Source organism: Sceloporus undulatus, chromosome 2 (assembly GCF_019175285.1).
Source record: "Sceloporus undulatus isolate JIND9_A2432 ecotype Alabama chromosome 2, SceUnd_v1.1, whole genome shotgun sequence".
In the NCBI taxonomy this organism is placed as follows: domain Eukaryota; kingdom Metazoa; phylum Chordata; class Lepidosauria; order Squamata; family Phrynosomatidae; genus Sceloporus; species Sceloporus undulatus.
This window is the reverse complement of record NC_056523.1, coordinates 245,079,420-245,092,554: the sequence shown is the minus strand read 5'-3', so window position 1 is coordinate 245,092,554 and position 13,135 is coordinate 245,079,420. Positions and strand designations below refer to the sequence as shown.

The 13,135-nt window shown below is 38.5% G+C and overlaps 1 protein-coding gene across 1 annotated transcript in view; it reads left to right on the top strand.

Annotated features, from left to right (window-relative positions):
* Positions 1–12,863, top strand: part of LOC121923131 — a 27,777-nt gene extending 14,914 nt beyond the window's left edge. Inside the window, exons 7-12 of the mRNA XM_042453268.1 lie at positions 3,876–3,998; positions 5,047–5,139; positions 6,289–6,349; positions 7,885–7,997; positions 8,808–8,915; positions 10,316–12,863. Of these exons, the coding sequence (XP_042309202.1) occupies positions 3,876–3,998; positions 5,047–5,139; positions 6,289–6,349; positions 7,885–7,997; positions 8,808–8,915; positions 10,316–10,492 (675 nt within the window). The 3' untranslated portion in view covers positions 10,493–12,863. The remainder of the gene's footprint in view (positions 1–3,875; positions 3,999–5,046; positions 5,140–6,288; positions 6,350–7,884; positions 7,998–8,807; positions 8,916–10,315) is intronic.
* Positions 12,864–13,135: the final 272 nt, after the last annotated feature.

Here is a 13,135-nt window from a genome sequence, read left to right as displayed (position 1 = left end):
GGAGGACAGGAAGCAAGTCCAATAATAATAATAATAATAATAATAATAATAATAATAATAATAATAATAATAATGCTATATTTATATATCGTCTCTTCCGAGATGATCAAAGCGGTTTACAGAGTCATTTAAAAAACATACAGATCATAAAAACAACATCTCAATGCATATATCAATAAAAACCAGTAAAAACCAATAAAATCCAACATCGTTAAAACAAGCAGGCAATAAACAAGCAAGGAATCTCTCAATTGTGATTAGCCACTCGTATCTGGGGAAATAGACTCTATGAGGAGTCTGAAAGAAATACTAATCTGAAGAGGTGGGTCTTTAAAGCCTTTTCGAAGGCATCCAGTGTGGGGGTCGTGCGAAGCTCTTCTGGAAGCTTATTCCAGTGCATTGGTGCAGCTGATGAGAATGTTCTCTGGTGAGTTGCTGCTAATCTCACCTTAGGGTGTACTAATAAATTTTTTCCTGATGTCATGCAAGTGCTCGGCCACTAATTAGATTTAGGGGTTCCTCTACACTGTAGAAATAATGCAGTTTGACACTACCTTAAGTGCTGTAAAGCCATCCTATGGAATCCTGGGATTTTCTTTTCATGCAGCAAAGGAAAATATGGTGACCTTTTCTCTGTTCCAGAAGCCAAATAAATGAGAACCTGAATCTTTCTTTAACACAAGAGACAAGGCAGCCTTTTTCACTCGCACTTTAGAGGAGTGGGGACTTAGAAAGCCACAAGAGGGAGCAAGCTTGTTTTCTGCTGCTCCAGAGAACAGGACCCGGAGCAATGGATGCAAGCTGCAGGAAAAGAGATTCCACCTCAACATTAGGAGGAACTTCCTGACAGTAAGGGCTGTTTGACAGTGGAACACACTCCCTTAGAATGTGGTGGAGTCTCCTTTGGAGGTCTTTAAGCAGAGTCTGGATGGCCATTTGTCGGGGATGCTTTGATTGAGAGTTCCTGCATGGCAGGGGGGTTGGACTGGATGGACCTTGTGGTCTCTTCCAACTCTTATGATTCTATGATTCTAAGACACATACAGCTCTTTATTCCAAGAGAGAGAGATGCCCAAGGAGTCCTGTAAGAAAGTTAAAGGAGGCTGTTCCAGGGATGCAGCAATGGAGGGAGTGAATTGAGAGCATCCCCCCCCAAATAAGAACTCTGCCCCATGCAATTTTGCTTCCCTCCCCCAAATGTCTAGCATTGCAGAGAGTGAGAAACTGAAGATCATTCACACCTAAAACTTCTATTCCCTGTGTTTGTATCAGGGCCGGCTCATATAGGTGAACTAGGCAGCCACCTAGGGCAGCAAAATTTAGGGGCGGCTTGGGAGTTTTTTTTGTATATAATTTTTTGTGTGTGTGTGTGTAATTAAACAATATTAAAGTGAAAACTCATTACAGCAAGCAACGTAAAAGCAAGCTATCATATGACAATTTCTTTGTACAATGGGCAAAGCATAAATGTGTGCCCCTCTGGCCCGTGGTATGGTCACATGGTACATCATCTGCCTTCCGTATGTGCCTTGAATGCAACCTCATGGTCAACAGCCCCATCTCCTCTTGCCGCCCACCCGCCTTACCCTGTGGGGCGACAGGGGGTGCCAAAATATTTCTCACCTAGGATGGCCAAACACCTAGAGCCGGCCCTGGTTTGTATCCCTGCAGTAACTTTGCCTGCCCCGTTTCTTTTGCTGCCTAAAGGGTACTTCTAAATGTTCAACTGAAGTTTTAAGTTATTGCAGTGCTAGAAGTGGGGACACTGGAGGAAAATTTAGTGATGGGGGGACATAATGCTCTTATTTTGCCTCCCCTGTAGCTACACCCCTGGCTACTGCCCTCCCTGAAAACTGTTGGAACCAAAGAAGCATCAACTCTTGTATAAAGTGATTAGTGCAAGGGAATTTGAGAGAACAGACCTGTCCTTTTGTTTCACCTCTGTTTCTTTCTTTGATCTGTGTATACAAGTCTTTTTTGCTTCCCATATATGGATTACATCCACAAATGTGATCTAGCTTTAAGGGCTGTTCTACTGAAATCTAGGCAATCTTGTTTTATCTACCCACTTTCCGATCCCAAGATGGATTTTCTGGAACAATAAATGTAAGTCTCTCTCTCTCTCTCTCTCTCTCTCTCTCTCTCTTTGTAGCAGCATCCTGAGTGTTTTTCCCACAAGCACATATTTTACTGATTATGCTGCAATCTGTTTGATATTGTTGCTCTTGATGTGTGCCTTCACATCATTTCCAACTTTTTTTTGTAAGACTTGTTCAGAGGAGGTTTGCTATTGTCTTCCCCTGAGGCTGGATACCAAATATTACTACAAAAGCAAACCTTAGGATGATAAGAAAATGCTATGATATTGTACCTACTCAAGGTGAGCTTCACTGCTGTGAAACCATTGGAGAATTGCTCCTTCTTCTGGAGAACTGTGGCAGAATGGTCCCTCCCTTTCACTGCCCAAAAGTAGGGTGGAAAAGCTCAAGGGACTCATTTGTGCACAATTCTCCTTTGGACGTCAGCCTCACAGCTTGACAAATTAAAAAAAGCAGAAGTAGGGCTATTGGTGCAGCCTCACATATTGATTAAAAATAATCAGTGAAGGCTCACATATTGATCAGAAATAAGCAGCTGAACCTTGGTTGGTAAGATTCTTCTACTATTAAGAGTAGTATTTTATGCAATCCCAAAATATTACCCTCCATGGAAACCCCAAAATTATCCATGTTTATTTACACACACACACACACACACACACACACACACACAGAGTTTCTGCTACTCCATTAGCACAGGCAGCACTTGCTTGCATAAAGTGGCTCTGGGTGTTAGGCCAGGAATGCTTAATTCTCCAATAAATCTGTATTAAGCTTAACCTTCTGGTGTGAGCCAGAAGGCTAAGCTTAATACAGATTTATCTGAGAGTTGTTAAGCATTCCCATTTCATGGGCAAATAATTTCCCCAAAGCTCCATGTACTGCATATCAACATTACCATCTGGAAAAGGCCTTATGTTTCATTCCTCACTGCATTTCAGTCCTTCAACAGTGGGCAAACAACAGGCTTGTGGGTGCTACTTTGTTCTGTCACTAATTCCTCAGAGATCCATATACAAGAGTCTAATACATGATCTATATAGTTAAAATTGAAGAATTCTGAGCCCAGGAATGTGGTTCAAGAGCCAAAGATGAGCTGAGCTTACAGTTCTTGCACATAGAAATCCACTCCTGGTGACCCTAAGCTCTCTTCAGTTTAGTAGTATAATTTAAGATGAGTAGGAAGAGCCATTGTGTTACAGCTATTGTTCAGCAACTGGAAATCAGAAACATGGGATATGTGAAAAGATTTTTGCTTACTTTTATTGGTCCATAATTCTGGGGCCAACTGTGAACCTGATGCATTTTCTATGCATGGCCCTTGGAAATATCTGAAAAGTACTCAGAGAAAAATGTGCTCATTTAAAATTTGTGAAAAATACTGTTTATGCATGCTTTAGTCAATAGAGAGGTACAGTATGCTTTCAAGCAACTTATATAATTTCAAACGTACACAAACGTATGTCCACATTTTAAAGGGGAAAGGGGTAGGAGAGAATGGATACTGCTCTATAACCCCTCTCCCTCGAGGTCGAGACCAGACACAGAGGTAGGAATGGGCCACAGATGCAAACTTTATATATGCATCTGTAGTCAGAAATCCTAACCAAACATAAGGAGTTCTCCATATGTCTTCTACCAAGCATGGAAAGCTAACATACAAAGCTGGATGGGGTTACATAGAAAGGAACATGATTGAATGGTTTGTTTTTTAACGGTTCTTTCCAGTTTGAGTTGCATTTTGCCTTATTTTCTTTGCTTTAATATATTGCACAGGAGCAAGCCATAATGGTGGTGAAAAATCAGTATTACAACAAAATGAAGAACCTGAAAGCTCAGTTAGAAGCCTATCAAGAAGTAGTAGACAAGAAAAACCAATACTGGCAAGACAGAACAAAGGTAAAAAAATGCAGGGGAGGGCATTTGTTTTGGATACAGGTGCTACAAACTACATAAACATAACATGGCTGCATTATGAACTGCTTCTTACAGCTCATGCAGTTTTATGAAAAGTACTGAGGATGAGATAAATTAGTCAGCATGGGCACACTGAAACAAAATTGAACTATTTTAATCTGCAACAACTGAACATTTGCCCTTTATTGATTCCCAAGAATCCTTATTCAGGAAGCAAAATATGGACTACTGCAACATTTGCACAATCTTCAGAAATCCACAGGCATTGATCAGGGCCAGACCAAGATATTTTAGGCAAAGGAGAATATTTATTTTATTTTATTTTATTTCAAGGATTTATATCCCGCCTTACTCCCATGATGGGATTCATTGACTATCGCTCCTCCTCCACTCCATATACAGATACAGTACTAGTGGGCAACTGAAGTTCAGTTCAATAGTGGGTTAGGATTTTCTATCACATTTGAGGGCAGAAGACAAGCTTATGATATGTGGATAGACTTTGCTTTCAGAACAGAGAAATGCCCAGCAGACTTAGGAGGAGCAGCTGGGTAGCTCTCACTGATGCCCTCCCCAACTTCTTCAGATACTTGCCCCATTGTGCCTAATGGTAAGGCTGGTTCAATCATGTATCCACAAATATCAGCTATTGGAAATGTAACTTCATTCCACTGAACTATACTGATGCCACCTGAAAATTCCAAGATGATATATGTCTTATGGGCAATCCTATATATATATAGCACTTAAAAATATGTATTTTCAATTAATCCTTATCCATCTGTTCTTAGAGAGATATTTTATAACACCCTGCAATCTATTAATAGTTGCAGATGTGGTTTATAATTAGTTGATATAAAATGCAGTAAAATGAAATTTTAAAAGAGACATAAATGTAGTACTACAATATGTTAAGGTATAAATATAGTAAGGCAGTGTAATTCCATACCACATAGATCAAACATAGAAGCAGTTCATTCTTTTCACAACCTGTTCCAGTAATTTCCTATATGGATTATTGCACATCTAGAGACTGGAGGAAGAAAACAGTAAACTGAGACAGGAGAAAGAAGAGTTCCTAAACCAGATTACATTGCAAAAGGAGAATTGGGACAAAGAAAAGGTAAATCAGGATTACTGTGAATTTTTTCCTTCTCATTACCCAGACATTGGGAGGGATTCAGGTATTCTTTTTTCAAAAGAAAATTATATTAGTTTCCCCCTAAATTTGCGAAAATTGCCTCCCAAATGGCAAAAGTATTAATTTTGTGAAAAATGTGGAATGGTGCACAAAAGCAATGTTTTTTACTCAAAAGTATTGTTTCTGTGCTATTTTTATTCAATATCCCCTTCCCCATATTTTTGCAAAAAAAATCCCCAAAATGCAAAAAGGCATTACCAGTTGCTGGGAGACATGAGTAGGAAATGCTATTGCTATTATTGTTGTTGTTGTTGTTGTTGTTGTATTTTATTTATATAGTGTTGTAGATTTACACAATTCTGTCTTGTGATAAGCTTTCAGTAAGCCCAGCATGATTTTTATCAGGTTCATATGGCTGGTGGCCATTGAAGTCGTTTTATGAATTAGTCAAACACATCAGCTTCAGTCAGTAACCTAACAACAGTGTTCTGGATAACTAAAATTTGCAAGAAATCATAAAAAATAAATCAATCTGCAGTAATTTGCTATGGAGGTGATAAGATACTGGTGAAGGGCAAAATACAATACTTGATCTTCAGTCTAGTAGTTTCCTTTATTCTCTGCTACATTTCACAATAAGCATACACTTTTCTCATCCCCTCTTCAAAACTATATATCTATCTATCTAATAATCTGCAATGTAATATTGTAATAGTGGCTTGCCCCACATACAGTGAGTTACGACATCAAAACTACAGTAGATATTTGTTGCTGATGTTTGTGATCAAGTTGAATTCAGCTTATGGTGACTCTAGGAATGAGAGACTACCAAGAGTCCTGGACATCAACCACCCAGCTCTGGTCTTGAAAACTCAGGGCCATGGCTTCCATGATTGAATCAATCCATGTTTAACATGATCATTCTCTTTTCCTGCTGCTTTCTACTTTCCCCAGTATAATCATCTTTTCTAACACACCATGTACATCCAAGTATGATAGCCTTAGTTTAATCATTTTGGCTTCTAATGGGAATTCAGGCTCTCCAAAGTACATATCATTTCATTTGTCTCATTTATATATCAAAAGACTGAAGATGTTCATTACCATTGAAATTTTTGTGGTCTTTTGTAGGCTTGGCTTCTAGAAACTACTACTCAAAAGCTAAACTGTCTGTACATGCAACACACCTTAAGTAAGTTATTTCCTTTAAGAACATTGTTTCTTTTTGGACAATGCATTCATTGTGTATGTATTCATTTTTCCTTCATTGTAAGTTCACTCTTATGGCTTTGGACAATAAGAAGTTTCCCAGTCATGTCATTACTGAAACAGAACAGAAGAGAAATCTGACAGATCTCAGATGAAGCATTGTACCAGAACCTCATAAACACAAAGCATGGTGGTGCTTTGTTACTGCCAAGGTGAAGGAAAATATTTATTGTTCTCCTTTTACAGCTTTGGTTTCTAGTCACTTCATGGCCATGGGTATCTGTATGTACAGACCCCCCCTTCACCCTCAGAAAAGATGCACTGCATTGTTAGAACAACATTTCAAGGACTGAGGCCTTGGTCCTCCAGTAGATGGAGCTGTGGCTGAGAAGAAATATAAAGCTTGGGAGGAGGGAATTGGCAGAGACTTTGGTTCAGTTTGTTTTTCATAAGAGTTTACCAACATTTGCAGATTTCATAATCTTTGAAATGGAATGAAGTAGAAACATCAAGGCCCAGAACTTTGAGTGCTTAATTAAGTGTCTGAGTTCAAACCCTTATATATCTGTGACCAAGACCCAGCATAATATATTGGTTTGAGTGTTGAACTACAACTCTGGAGACCAGGGTTTGAATCCCTGTTCAGTCATGGAAACCTACTGGGTCTCAAATCATATGCCTCCCTCAGCCTCAGAGTAAGGCAAACACAAAACCCCTCTGAACAAACCTTGCCAAGAAAACCCCATGATAAGTTCCCTATAAGTCACCATAAGTTGGAAGTGACATGAAGGCATACAATGACAAATATTTGTGAACAGCACAAGTACTGTATTCTCATTGTGTGTACTGTGTATATGACATGCTTATTGCAGTTGCATACTGCTTTGAAATTCTCAGATCTAAGCAAATTATATAAATAAATAAATAAATAAATAAATGCTCAACAACACTTGTTCGGGGTCAGACTGTGTCTCTCTCCCTCTCCCCCTCTCTCTTTTGGAGTGACACCTCGTCTTTAACACCTACACAGCAAGCAGTCATAAATAGCCCACTCGGTTTTAGGAATGGGTGCACATACTGAATTTGACTAATGAAAAATCACTTTGTTTTTGAAGACTTTGCTAAAAATTATAAGTTCACATTTCATTAAGACAGAAGGAACTCAAAAGTTATAAATATCTAAAGGCAGGAGAAAATGATACTGCCAGCTGGAAACAACATGGGTGGGCAAGCATGGGGGAATAGACGGCTCTATTCTTTTACTTATCAGGTGGATGAATGACAGGAAGATCATTATGGATTTGGATTGAAAACATTGCAGACAAATGTTACTCCAAGAGGCAGACAGTTCTTAGTACTATCAATCAAAAGGCTATATATACAATTGTTCCATCTTTTCTGGCATTCAGGGAATATATGAATTGAGAGGGTTTGCCAGAATTGTGGAATTTTTTTCCCCTTAAAATGCTACCAGTGTTTTTAACTATATTTCTATCTTTAATCTTTCTTACTCTTCAGCTGTCAAGGAGTTTCGGAAGACTAGGCAAAACCTTGAAAAAGCGCAGAAAATTGTAGATTTTCAGATGGACTTGCCTTGTGATCAACGAAGAGCATTAATTACATCAGATGAGGTAAATGTGGTTTAAATGAAAAGGTAGAATTAAAGATGCATTTTTCCTTTGGAGATTAAGGACTGAAACAGATGGCCCATTAAAGCCCACTTCTAGGTGTCTTGGGAGGACAGTGATTACACACCACACGCTCTGAAGCCACCCGGAAGCCGGCCAGCTGCCGAGACATAGGTGACTTCAAGATGCCTTCAAGAACATCTTGAAGCCACCCTGGAGCTGCAGCAAGGGCAGAAAAGGTGGCCCTTTCTTGGCCCAAATAGGAGTGGGTTCAGGGTGAATTGGGGCCACAGCACGTGTTTGCCATGGCCCCAATGCATCTTTGTTGGGGGCGGCTTCAAGCTGGCCCTTCCTGGCCATGTCTTCCTGCCCTAAGATACTTAAAATATTTGATCTATTTTAAGGTAATTTAACTGGTATAGAAATAGGATGATATTTTTCCAGTCCTGGAATTCTGTTTTGCATTGTTGGAGAGTGTCCTAGAATTGTTGGCTTACTATGCCTTGATTAGATTACTAGCCTGTTATTTGTTAGTAAACACTACAGTTCTTCACACATAATTTTTTTAGAAAATCTTTCTCCTGATAAAGAAATTGGACAGAAAATTTTACTAGCCTTACCTTTCTGTTTTGTTACACTAAATGGTGCTCTACCATTCCAAATACAAAAAAGTCAAGCAATAGACACTTTCTCAAAGATTTCCTTGTGTTTGGAATTTTCTTCTCTATTGTAATGATAGAAATGGAAACTTTTTCAGTTCAAAACAAAAACATGTTTAATCTGAAATATACCAAAAGGGCATATTTCTTTCAGGTAACAGAAAACCAAACCACAGAGAAGACTGCAAATAAAAAGATGCCTGTTGTCACAGCATATGAGTTAGAGACTACTGAACTAAGTGAAAGTTCTGCATCTTTTGTGGTATGCCTTCCTTTCACCTTTCCTGGCTAATATTACAATATTTGGTTACAGACATTATTTGGAAATATACTTAGTGCAAGCAATAATTTTACTGCTTGTACCATCTCTATTTCCTTTGCTTCAAAGGCTCGGTGATATGTGGCTCATGATGGGAAGAAAGAGAATTCAGCTTGCATAGACTATGATATGCAGTTGGGTTTGTAGGAGAAATTCATCAAGTGTGAAGGATTACTGCATTTGGACACTCCAATTATAACCGATTTGGGGCATATTTGCAAGCTGTAATTCATACTTTTAAGAATTCTGTCATCTGGTCCACAACTTTTTTTAAAAAGTGAACAAGAATGTAAGGCAAGGTGCATACAAAACTGTGTATGTTAGAAATAGGAGGACACAAAAATGCATTATATTAGGGGGAAATGGCAAAATGTATGCCCTCATGGGAAAAGTTAATATAGAAATGCATAACTATCTATCTGGGGAAATGTACAATTTTCACATGGACTTTTGTTTGAGGGGCATATTTTGCCAACCTGATGTGAATGCAAACATGGTTGAAAAACATTTGCAGTAGGGAAAAGGATAAATTTGATAAAACAAAATTGTAGATTTGGCCATTCTCATATAGGGCTGTTCCTAACTTTCTCTTGAGATTCCATAGTCTGAGGATCTACATGAATTGATTCTTTACAAACTGTGAAATCCATGCCTCAACATACCTTGGGTCTGAAACTGAGGAGTTGTACCATGTTAGGTTGCAGTAGTCACTATCCAAAATATGCCAAAGCACTCATGCAACCAACATTACAGAATGTATTGCATTGTTTCCATTAACTGAAAATCACAATACAGGGAAAATATGATCTCCATAAAACATAACCACGTTCTTAAAGTAAGTAATTAATTTTATGTAATAAGATAACAACTCTTTGGCTGGATCTACACTGCAGAAATAGTGCAGCTTGACACTGCTTTAGCTCCCATGGCACAATGCTATGGAATTCCGAGATTTCTAGATTTGTGGGATATTTAGCCTTCTCTGTCAGCGAGGTCTGGTGCCATGGCAAACTACAAATCTCAGGAATCCATAGGATGGAGCCACTTAAAGCAGTGTCATAGTGTATTAATTCTGTAGTGTGGCAACAGCCTGAGTTGTACTATGCATGATGAGAATTGGGTAAAGTAAACACATTGGAAGAAACCATCACCACATACCTGTATTGTTCACATTACAAAAGTTGTGTGACTTATTACTACTGCTTGTAAAGCTTACTCTTCTATAACATTTTTGTCTCCAACACACTTTTGTTCTGTTTTATTAATTTAAACAGAATATCTTGTCACTTACTGTTATGCTATATTATCTGAAAAGATGATCAAGATGTGTTGATACCTCTCAGGTGGAGATGGAGGAGGTGCCTGGATGTTTGCCACAAAAGAAACTTTTGTTGGAAGTGAAAACCATTTTGGAGCTGATCAGAGAGTCTTTACAGAAGCAAGAAACTGAGATCTGTGAACTTCTACAAAGTGAACAGTGCAATAACTATCCAAATATGAATGCATTGCTGACAACATGAATAGACAAACTATTTCTACAGTTAGTTAATGAAAGTATCTGCTTGATTTTCAAGCTTACTAATAGCAACCACACTTTCAGCCCAAGGAAAGTTTGTTACATGCTGCAAATATACTAAAATAACCCAATTCAGGATACTGAATGCAGCAGTGTTTTTTTTTTTCCTGAGCATTTTCATATTTCACAAAATCTAATACTAACAACTTATCACAAAAATAATAGCTGGAATCTTGGTGACCTTCTGCTCATACACCAAGCACTTTCAATCACGTGCAGATTCACACCAGCCTCTTCACTCCTTGCAAAGCTACTTTTGAGCTTTAAGGATTTGACCAGTGGCATTTGATGCAAGCCAAGAGGTTATAGGTCCATTAAGAAGGTGAGGCAAAAACTACAGCAGATTCTGTGGGGAGAAGTAATGACCTCCAACTAAGGGCAAAATATCTGCACCACCTTAACTGGTCTGCTACCCTCTGATCTGTCGGAGGGCACTATTGATTTGCCAGTGTTGAATTAAGGTTCAATTGCCAGTCTATGTTATTTATGTATATGAAATGAAAAGAACCTTGCATAAGATTTTGTGTTTTGCACTCTATGCCCTAGGACCATTGTTTTTCTTATGCTATCATTGTTGGGTAGCAGTTTGAGTACTGGATTATGACTCTGGAGACCAGGATTTAAACCCACTGGCTAGATTACCACACTACACTCTTATAGTGCTGCTATTCCTCTATAACTACTTTGGCTGCCACCTGTTGCACTCTGGGATTTGCAGTTGAGAGAGGAACATTTAAGATTCTCAGTCAAAGAGCTCTTAGGTCACACTGAACTACAAACAGGAAGCAGCCAGAACAGTAAAAGTGGAATAGCAGCACTATAAGAGTGTAGTGTGGTAATCTAGAGAGTGACCTTTGGCTGGTCACATTCTCTCAGCATCAGAGGAAGGCAAGGGCAAACCTCTTCTGGACAAATGCTGCCAAGAAAACCTCACATAAGGGTCACCATACATCAAAAATGATTTGAAGGCACATAGCTACAATCAGTCTCTAATAGTGAGCAACATTAGATTCCATTTGTGGGCATCCTTGATTGTCCACACATGTGATAAAAAATCTATAGATTTGTATGTCCCTTGTCTGTGATTGTTATTTTAACCATGGGCTGTAGAACCTTGTTAAAAGCCTCCCCCATGAGAAGAGCAAGCAAGCAGAATAAACTCTGGGGTATGTCTTTATTTACCGGTCAGTATTGTTCTCCTGTTTGCATTATTTGCATATATGAAGTATGTATGAAGTATGGTTACTTTTTCTTTTTTTCTCTTTCTTTTGAAGATGCTTTCTTATTATTTAGATATGCTGTTGCTGGTGGTGTTATTGTGGTGTGCCTTCAAGTCATTTCCACTTATAGCTGCCCTAATGTGAACTTATGAAGTTTTCTTGGCAAGATTTGTTCAGATCAGTTTGCTTTTGCCTTCCTCTCAAACCGAGAGAATGTGACTTGCCCAAGATCACCCAGTGTCATGCACAAGATCACTTCAGTTCAGAAATGCAAGCTTCAGTAATTAAACATGAAAACTTTAATCAGAAGATGTTCACAGCAGACATATGTTGTCAGGCCTGAGGCATGAGTGGTTTACACAGTATAATTAAAGCACACAGCAATTGAGACTAGGTGTAAGCTTACACCCCATTTGTCCATGGAGCTCAACATTTTTGCATTACCTTATACCCAGAGTTCCTCTTCCGTACAACTCCATACCAACCATTCTCATTGGATTGGCCTTGAAGCTCCCAGGGCAATCTCTGCTTCTCATTGCTTCTAACATCTGTTTGTTAACCACTACAAGGAATGTAGGTACCAATACCATACTTAACCCAGGACAGCACAGCATATCATCCAATATTAAAATGCTATAAGTCCATAAACTATGTTAGGAAATCTGAGAGATTCGCATCCTGACAAACAGTAGGTTTCCATGGCCAAGTGGGGATTTAAACACTGGTTTCCAGAGTCATATTCCAATCCCTGCCGGCTCTAGATGTTGTGTTACTTATATATATTTGTTTTGTTCTATCATTGTCTCGCTTATGCAGTAGACTTGCTTGTGAGAGTATTGCTCCTGTTAAATGAGTAGGTGAAGTTTAGGTATTACCAAGATGAAAGTTTACTCACAGAAACTGGTTACTATAAATATTCTTTATACTTTAAAGAATTTATTTTTATTTATTAGGGTATTTATAACCTGCTCTTCAGACTTGTTTGTTGAAATGGACATTATCTAAAAATGTGTTGTATTATATATATGTTTTAATTATCTTATTCTGTACGTTCTATATGTTTTGAATACATTATTCTTTTCAAACAGTCCTGCTTGATTTTCTTTTTGGCACCTCTGGTGTTTTCTTAGTTGTGATTTCTTACCAATTCCTTCCTTCCTTCCTTCCTTCCTTCCTTCCTTCCTTTCTTTCTTTCTTTCAGATTTAGGGTGGCGGGGGTGAATCTACACTGTAGAAATAATACCGTTTGACACCACTTTAACTGCTATGGCTTTATCCTTTGAATCTTGGGATTTAAAGTTTTGTGAGAAACCAGCATTCTTTGAAAAAGAAGGCTAAAGACCTTGTAAAACTAAAAATTCCAGGCT